Here is a 17,195-nt window from a genome sequence, read left to right as displayed (position 1 = left end):
TAATTTCATCCATAAGTAACACAATGACTATTTTGCTCTTATCAAATGGGGGTCTGTGGTCTAATTTGTGTCACTTTAGGGGTCCTTGACGTGAAGGCTTGAGAACCACTGCTTTAACCAACAGCTGGAAACCACTCAAATGCCCCAGTGGGGAAGACATGTGAACTGGAGCACAGGACTTTATGCCAGTAACAACACAGAACAAGATTGGCCTTTTTTCCATTTTATTAGTTTGTTACAAACAAGGTCAAAAAGGGGGTCCTTTATTTGCCGGGGAGGATGACGCCATCGTACTGAAGAGGGAACAGAAAGGGAGACAAATATGAGATTGTGCTCAACAGTATTTTGGCAGACAAATTAAAATGCAACGTGACTTTGTCCTGCTTTCAAAATCTTATTCTGCAAGTAATATTTCAGCTGTGGATGGCGCAGTGGAATGCTGCAGTATTGGCCAGAGCCAACACAAACAACCTAATGCAAATAAGTTGAAATGATAAGTTGATTACCGGTAGTTCCATTTGTGATCCTATTTTTATATGTTTTATATGTTACCGTCATGATCTAATGTTTCAAATCAGATAGTAGAGCATAACTTATTTTGCTTAGAACAAGCAGTCAGATGGAATACCGGTAGACTAATTTTAATATGAGTTTTATCAGAGCAATTTGTTTCCAATTCCTTCAAAGCAGTCGATAAATCTGCCGACCCGACACTTTTCGTGACATCACATCAGCGACAGCCTACAAGCATCTGAGCACTGAGGTTTTGACCCCATTCAGAGCCGTGACACTGTTCAACGTTACTACTCACTTTCTGCTGGAACCAGCGCATGGACTCCTCCTTGCGGATGCGGTGCTTGTAACCGATGCGACCTCTTTTCCGCTTCTTGTCAGCGATGCTGAAGCCGGGCCTGCCCAGAACCTGACCGGACCGAGGGAGAGAGCGGGTCAGAGAGAGAACCAGACCGAGGGGAGAGAGCAGGTCAGAGAGAGAACCAGACCGAGGGAGAGAGCAGGTCAGAGAGAGAACCAAAGAAAAACATTCACCTCATTCTTTGACGAAAAAATGCTTCTTCATTATATGAAGTCACCCAAAAACCATCAGCATCTCATCTGTCGTAATAGTAAGATATTGCAAACAATTGTGTTTTGTCATCTTGTACAGCAGTGATTATCAACCTTTTTTGCATCGAAGACCCCTCATTTAGTCCATATTAGGGCCACAGACCCCCAATTTGATGAGATTTTGTCGCTGACCCAAATCTGAGAACATTTTCAGTGTTAAGAGAGGTAAGGTCATATTATATTATTGTGTCATGCATACTTCAGTATGCCCAGCCCGCATGGGCTTACAAGACACCATTGATTGCTTCATAGCCAGAACCCTAGTGCAGCACATAGGCTTACGTAATTGTAGACTATACATTAGTATTCAAATGACAAAATCAGAGATTATTTTGGCCAGAATTAGGCTACATGAGCATCTGTATATTGCAGGTAGAAGTAGTGAGTTGAAGCTCATTTATGCTCCATTTTCGTCCGAAAATAAATGCGTCCGTTTCAAATGATGTAACCCTCACTGCCCACATACTTTCATGAGTCTTTCACGTTGGTATCATGTTAAGCAATACATCCACTAGTGGGCAGTAGAGAATCAAATGTGTATGTGTGGTACTGCTCCGTCTCATCCGTATTCATACGCTTTCAGAAAACGTGCAGAATTATGCATGAAATGAAGGCAGATTACAGACCGAAAGCTCTGTCCGTAATATCCATATATAACATGGAACATAATTGGGCCTTAAGCAGTGCAGGTTTAAGAGCAGTCATCTGAGAAGGTCGGCCCCTGCTCCCCTCTCCCAGGGTTCCTATACATTTTCAATTTAGAAATATTCCATATTTTTTCCAGCCCTTGATTTGTTTTGAAGATTGTGTCTGGTGTTCAATATGATTTAAGCAGATAGACATCTTGCCCCTGCTAACAGGTCATATCACTATATCACTATTCATATGAAATTGAGACGAAGATCATTCTTCACAGCCACAAATATCTGAATATGTGAAATGATCTACACACCAAATGCACATTTTCCTCAGACCCTACAGTATGTTCTTGACTGGAGTTGATTTAACTTGGTATTTGATATAATGCATGCTCACAACAGCTGGGTAAAAAGGCATCCCTCCATCTGGACATCATTATTGACATCAACAAAAACTGGACTCAAATTGGGTCTACAACAACATAAAAGCTATAATTATGTGTGTACTGGACCCGGCTGAACCACAACATTTTCCATAGTTTTCCATACATTTTTTTCAAATTTCCAAACAATTCCAAGACTTGGAAATGATCAAATTAATTTTTAATACTTTTCCAGACCTGCGTAGGAAGCCAGCTCTCTGTATGTTGCTGATAGGTCTATCCTCTGGTGCTACAGACAGACATTGTGCTACAAACTGACACGTCATGAATAGAAGTGGCACGGCTTAAAGAAGTTTAACAATTCACGAGTTTGTTGGACTCAAGGACCCCTTGTGGTTTCTCTGAAATAAGATCCTTGGCTTGGTCGTGCAACACTCAAAACGATAAAACCTTGTACATTACAAAGCCTTCAGTGAAAATTTTGATTTGTGCCTGTGACAAGCTTTGATTTAAGGCTTAAAAAAAGGTAATATCATGGGAACAAAAATACACGCCCTGCCTGTCAAACACTCAGACCGGTTACTTTTGTTTGAGAAATACTAAACCACATTTCACTGCAACTATAAAACCTGGAAGTACTTAAGTCAGTGGGGAAACTGGGTATGAAGATCAAATTCAAACAAAGGAACCATCATCAAAACCATCATCCATACAGCTCAGATAATGTTATCTCTATTAGTTCATTTCACACAGTATAATGAAACCTGTGCACTGGCTAGACCCAACTGAACTAAGATCAATTTCAACAACCAAATCACAAGATCACACCTCCGTCTTAACTAGAAACAGAGGTGCCCAAATTCTTTCCTATGAAGGGCCCAAAATAGATCTGGATGGATGGCCATGGGCCAAAAATAGATGTTGATGTTAGATGAAATTATATTTTACAATTTAAATTCTAAATCTAAAATAGGCCTTCTAGTTTCATATGGTAAACGACAACGTATCATCAAACTAGCTTTAAAAATGAGCCTGCCACAGCCTCTGAAAGACCTTAAATATCAGTATCATCATATTAATATCATCTTCTTTCAAAACCATGGAGGGCCAAAACAAATGTGGGCGTGGGCCAAGTTTGCCCCAAATTGGTCAGCCATGATAGATAGCCCAAAGCAGTGTTTCCTCTGTCAGTGCTCTGTAGCAGTGGTGGCAGGGGATCACTTTTGCTATTTGTTCCACGTCCAATATTGTTCATATTTGGTTACTTGATCATGATTAAAGGGCTATGCTTGTGTGTGTGTTTTATAGATAATGTTAAACTCCTCATTTTATCTGGCTGTGGTGGTAATGTTCTTGCGGTGGTGGCCAACCACTCCTGAATGAACGTAGAGGAAACCCCGCCAAGACCATCCGGGCCACTCACCACGTAGAAGTCCAGTCCGTAGATACCGATGCTGGGGTCGTACTTGATGCCCAGATCGATGTGCTCCTGGATGCCGAAGCCGAAGTTCCCAGTATCAGAGAAGTTGTTCTTCCTCAACTCGTACTCACGCACCTGGAGACGGGTGGATAAAAGAGCGGTGTCACTTCAAAGCAGCTCTAGACTGTTCTAGTCCAGAGGTTTTCAAAGTGGGCGGCTCCAAGCATTTTCAGGGGAGGCTCAGTGAAGGAAGGGAAGTGAACAAATATTACTTTAGCAATTACATTAGTTATGAAAAGGAGATCACATAAAAATAGCCCAATGTGTTAAGACATACAGTAGTTTTGGGGAATTGTACCGTTTTTCCCACCTTCCCAGAGGTAGAAATTAATAAATGTCACAAGAGAGACATTTTTTATGTAGTTGGTGTAGTCTGAAGTATGTCAAACAGCAATATTAGGCTATCTTGGCTCAATTGTTGAGTGTCTATGGGATCAATTAACATAATCATGATCTAATAGGCCTCCAGGAATTGAGCGAGGAGGCGCCGTTTTCCAAGCCTCGTCTGGGGGGGGCGGCCCACAGTCCCAGACTTTGAAAACCCCTGTTCTAGTCCATTTGCAGTCCATCACGGTGCTGTCCTCAACATGTCCCACCTCAAATACTGCAAACGACTCACGTCTCGCTAAATATTGTTCAATTGATACTCCGTTGAGCTACAATGGCCCAAACACATGACTTAGGATATTGAAAGCCCTTTGGAGGCATACTTGTGATAATAAAAAGGGGGCTGCATAAATAAACTTGACTGTGGTTCACAGATTACTAAGCAAAAATCCTGAAAAGGAATAGGAAACAGACGGCACCGACCTTGAGTCCCTTCTCCAGGATCTCCTCGGCCTTGGCTCCACGGACGGTGCAGTGGACAGCAATCTTTTCATTCCTACGGATGCCAAAGGATCGCACAGTGTAGCGGGCTGCACAGGAGAAGAAAGAAAGGTGCCACAGGTTCAATTCAGGTGTCTTGCTTCAAGGACACTTCAGCAGCGGGAGACTGTTAGGCCAATCTGCCGACCCACAAGATAATAAAGGTAATAATAGCCAAAAGCACCAATAACTACTTGACTTTAGTGAGAACTATCCATATTCAGGGTTTTGTTTTCCCATTTTGCCTGCTCTTCAGATGTGCCAAAGACAGGAGGAAACCACTGGAGAAACACATGTTTTCAACAACCTAACACACAGAAAATGTTAAACAGCATGTCAATCCACGTTGACCAGTCCATCTGGTGAGCTGTCCTTTCACCGTCACAACATGGTCGAAAATCTGGTGGAAAATCTAAGTTTTACATCAGTCATCGGTAAGGAAACAGTAATATAGAGGCACTTTTCTTACACGATTGTAGATGGCCCACTAAACATCATAACTAACATTCTTCTACGTTTGATTTTCCAACAAAACAGCACATGAACACAATACCGTTTAGACCCGGATGTCACACCTTCCCACCAGCACCTGAACACACGCGTCATATAAGAGACACTCACCCTTGGAGAACACAGGGGTCTGTCCTGTGAGCTGCTCCAGCACCTTGGCAGCCCGGGTCAGCCTGTCTCCACTCTCCCCAACGCAGATGTTCAGGCAGAGCTTGCGGATGCGCAGCTCCTTCATGGGGTTCTCCTTCTTCTCACCCTGGTCCTGGAGACAAAATGGCAGTACACACAGAGGATTAAAATCTGTCCACAGGTGTTAATGTTAACTACAGTAAACAAACGTGCAGTTCAACATAAGAGGGGAACTTTGGTAGCTAAAACAGAAGCAGCTCCAGCCAGTTGAAGAGATCTCATACCTTGTCAACTGCTACTGACATGTTTGTCAAGCTAGCTTCCTACTAGGCTGCATAACAGGCCAACAAGTGAGCCAGACTGACGTTCCCTAAACTATCAAGCAGTTGATGAAAGCCTGAACTGAAAAGGAAATATGCTTCACTACAAGCTCCAGGGTACCAGTTACTGCTCTGCATCTCAACTGGCAACACTGACGGACCAAAGCACGCCAGTCACCGGGCATGTCCGTACATATTCCCTGTGCTGCTAACGTACTGCTAAATATTACCGACAGACCCCGAATCCGTAATTTTACTTTATAACGCCACGGAAACAGGAGATACGTCTACGGCTAGCTAAAGTGTCACTATGCCAAAGTAATCGTGTGTATTTTCGAACAGAATATAAACACAGCTTGGGTGAAACTTGACGGAGGCAGTCTATGCTGTAGCTAGCATGTTAGCCATGGCTCAATGTCCATTTTTTTTTTTACTATTTTCAATCACGTTATGGACAAAATGCGACAGGAGTTTAATCGGACACATGAACATAAACGCCCCTGTGCATCGAATGCCAGTCAGAACGTTTTTATAACTCCGATGATTATGGATTTCAATGCCAACATCACAACTGTCGCCGTCATATGATTCGGCTTCATACTCACCGCCATGTTTGATCACTAGAAGAGGACGTTACATTTCCGGCGCGAGGTATTTATAAGAGAGTGTTCACTCCAAATAGGCTCGCGGGTACACCGACCGCAGAGCAACACTTAAGGGTTCCGTTTGCGCACATTTCAATTATTTATTCTCTATTCCAAAGGTTTTCAAAGTGGGAGGCTCAGGCGGGCCTCCCCAGGGGGGCTCCAAGCAGTTTCTGGGGAGGCTCAGTGAATGGAAGTGATAAAAACAGAACATTCGTTATTGAAAGGAGATATCATAATAGCCTAAATGTGTGTGATTTGGTTAAAGAAATAGTTGGAGATACAGTAGTTTGGGGTTATTTTACAGTTTTTCCCACTTTCCCAGAGTCCGAAAATAATGAGTGCCTTCAGACAGACCTTTTTATGTATTTGGTGTAGTCTGAAGCATGTCAAACAGCAACAATAATCAGGCTATGTTGGCTGAATTGTTGAGTGTCTATGGGATCAAATAACATAGGCCTAATCATGATCCCATAGACCAGGGGTTCCCAAACCTGTCTCCAAGGCCCCCAAATAACAGGCCTTTGGCCACGGTCTCCCTATTCACCTTATTCCGAAGAGAACGTCTGGCTTGAGAGACTAACAGGAAGTGTAGGCCTAAATACAATTGGAGGGTCCGATTCTCCATGCTGCTACAGACTCCGGGAAAAACAACAAAACCCAAACATATCACCCACCCTGCCGGACGAACTCAATGCGTTCTATGAAAGGTTTGACCCCTCTGCCAGAGCGCGACCCCCCCCCCCCCCTCCTCTCCTACCCCTCTCTGCCTCCTCCCCCCCTCCTCTCCTTCCCCTTCCCGCCACCCCCCACAGATCCAGACCGCCCTCTCAACATCACTGAGGATGAGGTCGTTCTTGCGTATCAACCCGCGCAAGGCGGCCGGCCCGGACGGCATCCACGGGGGTGTCCTCAAGGCCTGCTGCGCCCACCAGCTGGCAGGCGTATTCACAGACATTTTCAACCAGTCCCTCTCCCTCCGACAAGTTCCCTCCTGTTTCAAATCAGCAACAATCACCCCCATTCCCAAACAGCAGAAAGTGACCAGCCTCAACGACTGGCGCCCTATAGCCCTCACGCCCATAGCCAGCAAGTGCTTTGAAAAGCTGGTTATATCACAGATCCGCCCCACACTCCCCCTGGACCACGACCCGCTCCAATTTGCATACCGCCCCAACAGGAGCACAGCGGATGCAGTAGCACACGTGCTCCACACCGCCCTCTCACACCTGGAGGGGAAGGACACCTATGTGAGAATGCTGTTCATGGACTACAGCTCAGCATTTAACACCATAGTACCCTCCAGGCTGGTAAGCAAGCTCAAGGATCTGGGACTAAACACAGCAATGTGTGACTGGATCCTGGACTTTCTGACAGACCGCCGCCAGGTGGTGAGAGTGGGCAACCTCACCTCCTCCCCACTGACCATCAGCATAGGAGCACCCCAGGGATGCGTCTCCAGCCCCTTCTGGTACGACCTCTACACCCACGACTGCGTGGCGACTCAAACCTCGAACACCATCGTGAAGTTTGCAGATGACACAGCGGTCGTGGGGTTGATCTCCAGGAGCGACGAGACGGCCTACAGAAAGGAGATGGAGGCCCTGGAACAATGGTGCCAGGACAACCACCTCTCTCTAAGCGTCTCCAAGACCAAGGATATCATTGTAGACTACAGGAGGGGGAAGGGGGGGGCACCCCCCCCAATCACCATCAATGGCACAGTGGTGGAAAAGGTGGACAGCTTCAAGTACCTGGGAGTCAACATCCACCAGGACCTGACATGGGCCAGCCACACCGCCACTGTTGTCAAAAAGGGCCAACAGCGACTACACAGACTCAGACGCCTGAAGAAATTTGGGCTAAGGCCAAAAATCCTCAGGGACTTCTACAGAGGCACCATTGAAAGCCTGCTGACTGGCTGCTTCACCACCTTGTACGGGAACTGTACCACCATGGACCGCAGGGCGCTAAGAACAGTGAGGTGCGCGGCCCAGCACGTAACAGGATGTGAGCTACCAGAACTACAGGAACTGTACAATCAGCGGTGCCTCAGTTGGTTCCTGAAGATCATCAAGGACACATACCACCCCCACAACAGCCTGTTCTCCCTGTTACCCTCAGGGAGGAGATACAGGGTCCCAAAAGCATGAACAAATCGCCCGAGGGACAGTTTCTTCCCGCAGGCCACGAGACTCCTTAACACACACAAATAAACAATCATGTAGCAGCTGCTACCATTACATATGATAATTATGCCTATGTTATCGCACCTGTGCAAACAGAATGTTTAATCATGTTTTTAAGGTGTCTACGCTAGAAAAGAAAAGGAAAAGTTTACTGTTATTGCTTGTTGTTCTCTTGTTTTACTGCATCTATATGCCCTGTTTTTGCACTGTTATACTGTTATTTGCACTATGTTGTAACGGAGCCTACAGCACAAGAATTTCACACGTGATACTTGTACTACGGAGTGGCAATAAAAAATCTTGAATCTTGAATCTTGAATCTAGTTAAAGTTTAAATTCACTCCTTGTACCCCGTAGTTATAGCCTACTATAACTACACTCCTTGTACCCCGGCCCGTAGTTATACTAACTACACTCCTTGTACCCCGTAGTTATACTATAACTACATGCTTATTTGCGGGCTGTATTCTAAAGCGTTACCAAAGATTGCGATGATGATGGACGCGGCTATGGGAGGATACATGATGAACACTGTAAATAGATTGCACTATGGTGAATTTCCCCATGGGATAAATAAAGGACAACTTAACTTAACTATGAAGAAGACATCAAAGTCCAGTAGGTGGCGGTAATGCACCATTTAAGGATGCCAACCGCCAATCAAATCCATAGAAGAAGAAGAAGCGCCCATTCACGACATCACGAGACGAGAGTAAACGTTAGCAGTAGCGTATTTCCCGGTTATACTTTCAGAAGTTTAATTTACAAACCGAAGACTCGTATGCGGATGGTATCACGAATATATAAAGTGGAACCGGAGCTCCGTTGACTCAGAGGAAGAAGAAGACTCAATGGACTCAGATGAATGGTTTAGCTGTGATTGTGACGCTAACGTTAGCATTATCTGTGCTAAGCTACTGGAGCTTTGGTTTGAAGGATAAAGTTTGTCAGTAAATTAAGGAGGAAAGGTTCCTAGGCTATCACTGTGAAAATTAAAATGTCTGAAGTCCAGAAGCTGAGAGCTGTGGTGAAGCAGCGCCTAACTACGGCTGTTGAAGATAAACTGGACGCTGTGCGGTTACACAGAGAAGCCTTGCCTCCAGACCTCCAGCAGCTGTCGGTCATTAAAGAAGATGACGTTACCGCTGAGCAGCTGGAGTGGAGCCCAAGTTTGCACCAGGAGGACCCAGAGCCCCCACACATTAAAGAGGAACAGGGGGAACTCTGGATCAGTGAGGAGGGAGAGCAGCTTCAGGAGGACCCAGAGCTCCCTCACATTAAAGAGGAACAGGAGGACCCAGAGCTCCCTCACATTAAAGAGGAACAGGAGGACCCAGAGCTCCCTCACATTAAAGAGGAACAGGAGGACCCAGAGCTCCCTCACATTAAAGAGGAACAGGAGGACCCAGAGCTCCCACACATTAAAGAGGAACAGGAGGAACTCTGGATCAGTCAGGAGGCAGAGCAGCTTCAAGGGCTGGAGGAGGCAAATATCACCAAGTTCCCATTCACTGCTGTCCCTGTGAAGAGTGAAGATGAGGAAGTGAAAGCTCAACCCTCACAACTTTATCAAAGCCAAACTGAGGAGATCAGAGAGGCAGAGCCTCTAGCCAGCTGCTCAACTGAACAGATGAAAAGAGAAGCTGATGAAGAGGACTGTGGAGGATCAGAACCAGCCAGGAACTTAGATCTTATATACGTATATCCAGCTAGTAATTCACAACCAACTAGTGATGACAAGACTTCAGACTCTTCTGAGACTGAAGACAATGATGACGAATGGATGGAAACTACTGAACCTCAGTCAGGTTTATACTCACAGAAAAACAGTGAAGTTCTTGGGAAGAAACACTTCAGCTGCTCAGTTTGTGGTAAAAGATTTGATAATGAAGCACACTTGAAGATACACATGTACATGATAGTCCACACAGAAAAATTTAATTGCTCAGTCTGTGGTAAAGGTTTTGGTCAAAAAGGAAACTTGAAGACACACATGATAGTCCACACAGGAGATAAACAATTTAATTGCTCAGTCTGTGGTAAAGGTTTTACTCGTAAAGACCGCTTGAAGACACACATGATAATCCACACAGGTGAGAAACAATTTAATTGCTCAGTCTGTGGTAAAGGTTTTACTCGTAAAGACATCTTGAAGGGACACATGATAGTCCACACAGGAGATAAACAGTTTAATTGCTCAGTCTGTGGTAAAGGTTTTGGTCGTAAAGGACAGTTGAAGTCACACATGACAGTCCACACAGGAGATAAACAATGTATTTGCTCAGTCTGTGGTAAAGGTTTTGGTCAAACAGGAGACTTGAACAAACACATGATAGTCCACACAGTTGAGAAACAATTTAATTGCTCAGTCTGTGGTAAAGGTTTTACTCGTGAAGACAACTTGAACGCACACATGACAATCCACACAGGAGATAAACAATTTAATTGCTCAGTCTGTGGAAAAGGTTTTGTTTATAAAGGATCCTTGAAGACACACATGATAATCCACACAGGAGATAAACAATGTATTTGCTCAGTCTGTGGTAAAGGTTTTGGTAATAATGGAAGCGTGAACAAACACATGATGGTCCACACAAGAGATAAACAATTTAATTGCTCAATCTGTGGTAAAGGTTTTACTCGTGAAGCCAACTTGAAGACACACATGATAATCCACACAGGAGATAAACAATTTAATTGCTCAGTCTGTGGTAAAGGTTTTGGGCGTAATGGATCCTTGAAGTCACACATGATAGTCCACACAGGAGATAAACAATTTTTTTGCTCAGTCTGTGGTAAAGGTTTTGGTCAGAAAGGATCCTTGACGAAACACATGATAATCCACACAGGAGATAAACAATTTAATTGCTCAGTCTGTGGAAAAGGTTTTGGTTATAAAGGATCCTTGAAAATACACATGAAAATCCACACAAGGGAGTAAACATTTAATTCAGGGTCCTGTGGAAAACCTGGAAAAGTCATGGGATTTCAAAATCTTGTTTTCCAGGCCTGGAAAAGTCATGGAATTGGTAAAATCCTTGAAAGTTTAGGAAAAGTGATGAAATGTCTGTAATGAAATTGTTACAGTAATCTTCCTGTGCATAACCTTCCATTTAATGTAACATAACAGCAAATGTATTCTCTGTAGCTGTTGATGTAACGTAGCTCTAGTCTAATATGTGTCGACTTTAGTGCTTGTATTTTATATTAATATTTTATTATGTAAAATGCCAACTTAAGTTCAATGGCTTCCATGATGCAGTGACACTAAAGCACTAAACCGATATAAAGAGCAGCTGTGTCCTCTATGTCCATAGTAATAATTTCTGGTCTTGATTCAGTCACATTACATGGAAATTCTATTATCCATCATTGAAAACATATCGAAATGTTTTGAAATTGTATCCCTGAAAATGTGTGGGAGCTCTGTTAATTGCTGTCTGTGGTGGAGGGGGGATTTGAGTGTTTATCTGTATGTGGAATGGTTGTCTTTGAGCTTTGTGCTATATGTATCACACAAAAAAACAATAAAAAATTCATCACAAAAATGGCTCTCTGTGGTAAATGTTTTTGTCAAAATGGAAACAATGGCCCTGTGGTCCATTCTGGGGAAACACAAAAGACACTCATCATAGACTTGAATGTAAAATAGCAGAACAAAACAACACCAAAAGAGAACCACCAGTGTAACTACACCTAAACCCAAATGTTTGGTGAAGCCTGACACCTATAGGGTACTGGACACGCCTTCTCTCATTGGCTGATCTCTTTTCCCTGTGATGTCACCCTTTACAAACCTGGTGACATGTACTGCCTCCTCTGAAATGGAGGATAAGCCTGATTCTGTGTCCCAGGTAGGGATCACTTTGCCTTTAGGGGTCACACAACCTTAAGCATCTCATAGTAGCTGCCAGAGTTGAGGAACTCAGCCGTCTGGAAGTATGGCTGGTCATCATCGTTCTTCAGGAATTTCAGCAGGTTGTTGTGGAAATGGTTGACCTGCTCTGCGGTCCACTGCCGGTCTTTCTGCGGGATCTTGACCTCCTGAGCTCTGAGCCTGATCCAGCGGGCGAGCTGTGGAGAGATCTCCGGCGCCTCTGCCAGCCGGCTCCCCTCCTCGAACGGCAAACAGAGACGGGACAGAGAGAAACAGGACACAAGCAGTGATGGAACTTACATTGACTAGGATTTGTTTGTCTTAATATTGTTTTCTCATGAGGGCAAATTTGCACTACACTACACAACGGTAAAATTTCCAACTGCACACAAACTACTCAGTTGCAAGTAGCTGCCACTCATGTTACCAAGGGCAGCAGATTCCTTAGAGATCTCATGTTCCCTACCCCTCTCCATTCAAACCTCTGTACCTGTGTATTCCCTGTTCTGCATTCTAAATAACTTTGATCAAACCAACTCAGCAGACACATAGAGGCCATTTACACCTGGCGCTAACATGCGTTTTCTGTGATCAGATTGCAATCAGATTGTATTTTATCACTTCAGCCTTATTCCATTTACACCTGGCGTTAACATGCATTTTCTGCAATCAGATTGCAGAAATGGTTGTCCTTTCAATCCGCATAAAGTTGCTGTATCCAGATTGAGAGGACACATTGCATTTACACCTGTGTTCAATGTGTACACAATGCATCCCTGACCACCTCCCGAGGTGGTTTGGCCGATCAGATTGCAATCCTTCTTCAATGCGTTTTGGGGGTGTTTACACCTGGCATTTCAAGTGATAAAACACAATCTGATTGCAATCTGATCACAGAAAACGCATGTTAGCGCCAGGTGTAAATGGCCTCATATATATATATATATATATAGCCTATTGCCTGCCCTACTGGCGTGCACAATGTCTCCCCCTCTCTCTCCCTCAGTCTCTCTCCGTCTCTCTCTTAATTCAAAAAGGCTTTATTGGCATGGGAAACATATGTTTACATTGCCAAAGCAGGTGTGAAACAAAGCAAAAATGCACAATAATAATATGAAACTTAACAATATAATAATAATAACACAATTATAAACAAATAATCAGTCTCTCTACCCCCTCTCTCTCCCTCAGTCTCTCTCCCTCCCTCAGTCTCTCTGTGAGCCTCAGACTGATGACATCACTGATGACCATCAGTGATGTCATCAGTGACATCATCACTGAGTGAACTCAGCCTTAGGGCAAAGGGGCAATTAATCTGCCCTAATTGTGTGTGTGTGTGTGTGTGTGTGTGTGTGTGTGTGTGTGTGTGTGTGTGTGTGTGTGTGTGTGTGTGTGTGCATCAAATTCACTGGTACTGGCCTACAGGGCAGTACACCAGTCAGCTCCCCTGTACCTGCAATCCATGGTCAGGTTCCAAACCTCTCAGCGCTCCCTTCGCTCCTCCACCAGTGCAGGTCGCCTCGCCCCTCCTTCGCTACGGGGGCTCAAAAGTCGCTCATCCCGATCTCGACTCTTCTCGTCCCTGGCACCTCAATGGTGGAACGAGCTTCCACCTTCGGTCAGGACTGCTGCATCACTGCCGATCTTTCAGAAAAGACTAAAGACACACCTTTTCAGGCTCCATCTGGGCCCTTCTTGATCTAACTTCGTTCTCTGTCTTTCCTTATTAAAAAAAAACTAAAAAAAAAAAACGAACCTAAACTTGTACCACTGTTCCTTCAGAAGTTGTAGTTGTCATAGACTGTGCTCCATAGTTGATTGCTCTATTGCTGACAAAAAATGTGTTATTGTAAGTCGCTTTGGATAAAAGCGTCTGCCAAATGTGTGTAATGTGTGTGTGTGTGTGTGTGTGTGTGTGTGTGTGTGTGTGTGTGTGTGTGTGTGTGTGTGTGTGTGTGTGTGTGTGTGTGTGTGTGTGTGCGTGTGCGTGTGCGCGCACGCGCTCTTGGGGCAAGGCATTCTGGGTATTGTGGTGGTCACGCGTCATGCGTGAAGCGCCCATGGATGCGCCCAGATACACGTTAGCGTTAGCAAGCAGTAGCGTATTTCCCGGTTATACTTTCCGAAGTTTAATTTACAAACCGAAGACTCGTATGCGGATGGTGTCACGAATATATAAAGTGGAACCGGAGCTCCGTTAACTCAGAGGAAGAAGAAGACTCAATGGACTCAGATGAATGGTTTAGCTGTGAAGCTAACGTTAGCATTCTGTGCTAAGCTATTGGAGCTTTGGTTTGAAGGGTAAAGTTTGTCAGTAAATTGGAGGAAAGGTTCCTATCACTGTGTGAAAATTAAAATGTCTGAAGTCCAGAAGCCTCCATACCTCCAGCAGCTGTCGGTCATTAAAGAAGATGTTACCGCTGAGCTGCAGGAGTGGAACCCCAGTCTGCACCAAGAGGACCCAGAGCTCCCTCACATTAAAGAGGAACAGGAGGACCCAGAGCTCCCTCACATTAAAGAGGAGCAGGAGGAACTCTGGATCAGTCAGGAGGCAGAGCAGCTTCAAGGGCTAGAGGAGGCAAATATCACCAAGTTCCCATTCACTGCTGTCCCTGTGAAGAGTGAAGATGAGGAAGAGAAACCTCAGCCCTCACAACTTCATCAAAGCCAAACTGAGGAGAACAGAGAGGCAGAGCCTGTAGCCAGCTGCTCAACTGAACAGATGAAAACAGAAGCTGATGAAGAGGACTGTGGAGGATCAGAAGCAGCCAGGAACTTAGATCTTATATACTTTTATCCAGCTAGTAATTCTCAACCAACTATTGATGACAAGACTTCAGACTCTTCTGAGACTGAAGACAATGATGACAAATGGATGGAAACTACTGAACCTCAGTCAGATTTTTCACAGAAAAACAATGAAGTTCTTGGGAAGAAACACTTCAGCTGCTCAGTTTGTGGTAAAATATTTGATAATGAAGCACACTTGAAGATACACATGTACATGATAGTCCACACAGAAAAATTCAATTGCTCAGTCTCTGGTAAAGGTTTTACTCGTAAAGACAGCTTGAAGGAACACATGATAGTCCACACAGGAGATAAACAGTTTAATTGCTCAGTCTGTGGTAAAGGTTTTGGTCGTAAAGGACAGTTGAAGTCACACATGACAGTCCACACAAGAGATAAACAATGTATTTGCTCAGTCTGTGGTAAAGGTTTTGGTCAAACAGGAGACTTGAACAGACACATGCTAATCCACAAAGGAGATAAACAATTGAATTGCTCAGTCTGTGGTAAAGGTTTTACTAGTAAATCCAACTTGAAGACACACATGACAATCCACACAGGAGATAAACAATTTAATTGCTCAGTCTGTGGAAAAGGCTTTGTTTATAAAGTATCATTGAAGAGACACATGATAATCCACACAGGAGGAGATAAACAATGTATTTGCTCAGTCTGTGGTAAAGGTTTTGGTAATAATGGAGACGTGAACAAACATTTGATAGTCCACACAGGAGATAAACAATTTATTTGCTCAGTCTGTGGTAAAGGTTTTACTCGTAAAGACCACTTGAAGACACACATGACAGTCCACACAGGAGATAAACAATGTATTTGCTCAGTCTGTGGTAAAGGTTTTGGTAATAATGGAGACTTGAACAAACACATGATAGTCCACACAGGAGATAAACAATTTATTTGCTCAGTCTGTGGTAAAGGTTTTGGTCATAAAGCAGACTTGAACAAACACATGATAGTCCACACAGGAGATAAACAATTTAATTGCTCAGTCTGTGGTAAAGGTTTTACTCGTAAAGACAGCTTGAAGGAACACATGATAGTCCACACAGGAGATAAACAGTTTAATTGCTCAGTCTGTGGTAAAGGTTTTGGTCATAAAGGACAGTTGAAGTTACACATGACATTCCACACAGGAGATAAACAATGTATTTGCTCAGTCTGTGGTAAAGGTTTTGGTCAAACAGGAGACTTGAACAGACACATGCTAATCCACACAGGAGATAAACAATTTAATTGCTCAGTCTGTGGTAAAGGTTTTACTCGTAAAGACAGCTTGAAGGAACACATGATAGTCCACACAGGAGATAAACAGTTTAATTGCTCAGTCTGTGGTAAAGGTTTTGGACGTAAAGGACAGTTGAAGTTACACATGATAATCCACACAGGAGATGAACAATGTATTTGCTCAGTCTGTGGTAAAGGTTTTGGTAATATTGGAGACGTGAACAAACACATGATAATCCACACAGGAGATCAACAATTTAATTGCTCAGTCTGTGGTAAAGGTTTTAGTAGTAAATCCAACTTGAAGACACACATGATAGTCCACACAGGAGATAAACAATTTATTTGCTCAGTCTGTGGTAAAGGCTTTGTTCAAAAAGGAAACTTGAAGAAACACATGAAAATCCACACAAGGGAGTAAATATTTAATTCAGGGTTCCATGGAAAACCTATAAAAGTCATGGGATTTCAAAATCTTGTTTTCCAGGCATGGAAAAGTAATGGAATTAGTAAAATCCTTGAAAGTTTAGGAAAAGTAATGACATTTTGTTGTCTGTAATGAAGTTCTTACAGTAATCTTCCTGTGGATAACCTTCCATTTAATGTAACATAACGGCAGATGTATCCTCTGTAGCTGTTGATGTAACGTAACTCTAGTCTAATATGTGTCGACTTTAGTGCTTCTTGTATTTTATATTCATATTTTATTATGTAAAAACCCAATTTTAGTTTTTATAGCTTCCATGATGCAGTGACACTAAAGCACTAAACCGATATAAAGAGCAGCTGTGTCCTCTTTGTCCATAGTAATAATTTCTGGTCTTGATTCAGTCACATTACATGGAAATTCTATTATCGATCATTGAAAACATATTGAAATGTTTTGAAATTGTATCCATGAAAATGTGTGGGAGCTCTGTTAATTGCTGTCTGTGGTGGAGGGGGGATTTGAGTGTTTATCTGTGTATGTGGAATGGTTGTCTTTGAGCTTTGTGGTCCTG

At 43.6% G+C, this 17,195-nt stretch overlaps 1 protein-coding gene across 1 annotated transcript; it reads right to left on the bottom strand.

Moving 5' to 3' along the window:
* Positions 1-207: 207 nt before the first annotated feature.
* On the bottom strand, positions 208-6,120 carry rpl11 (ribosomal protein L11). Its single transcript, XM_083646297.1, has 6 exons — positions 6,058-6,120; positions 5,115-5,265; positions 4,437-4,543; positions 3,570-3,701; positions 812-922; positions 208-293 (listed from the first exon to the last, which is right to left on the bottom strand). The coding sequence occupies exons 1-6, from the start codon at positions 6,061-6,063 to the stop codon at positions 264-266; spliced, it is 537 nt and encodes a 178-aa protein (XP_083502423.1). The 5' UTR covers positions 6,064-6,120; the 3' UTR covers positions 208-263.
* Positions 6,121-17,195: the final 11,075 nt, after the last annotated feature.

Source organism: Poromitra crassiceps (genome assembly GCF_964638095.1).
Source record: "Poromitra crassiceps genome assembly, chromosome: 11".
NCBI lineage: Eukaryota > Metazoa > Chordata > Actinopteri > Beryciformes > Melamphaidae > Poromitra > Poromitra crassiceps.
This window is presented reverse-complemented; position numbering and strand designations above follow the sequence as displayed.

Excerpts from the sequence above, each read along its gene's own strand:
- rpl11 (XM_083646297.1), bottom strand. Across the intron at positions 4,544-5,114 it reads GACCCCTGTGTTCTCCAAGG|CCCGCTACACTGTGCGATCC; the intron begins GTGAGTGTCTCT and ends TCTCCTGTGCAG. Across the intron at positions 923-3,569 it reads ACGGACTGGACTTCTACGTG|GTTCTGGGCAGGCCCGGCTT; the intron begins GTGAGTGGCCCG and ends CGGTCCGGTCAG.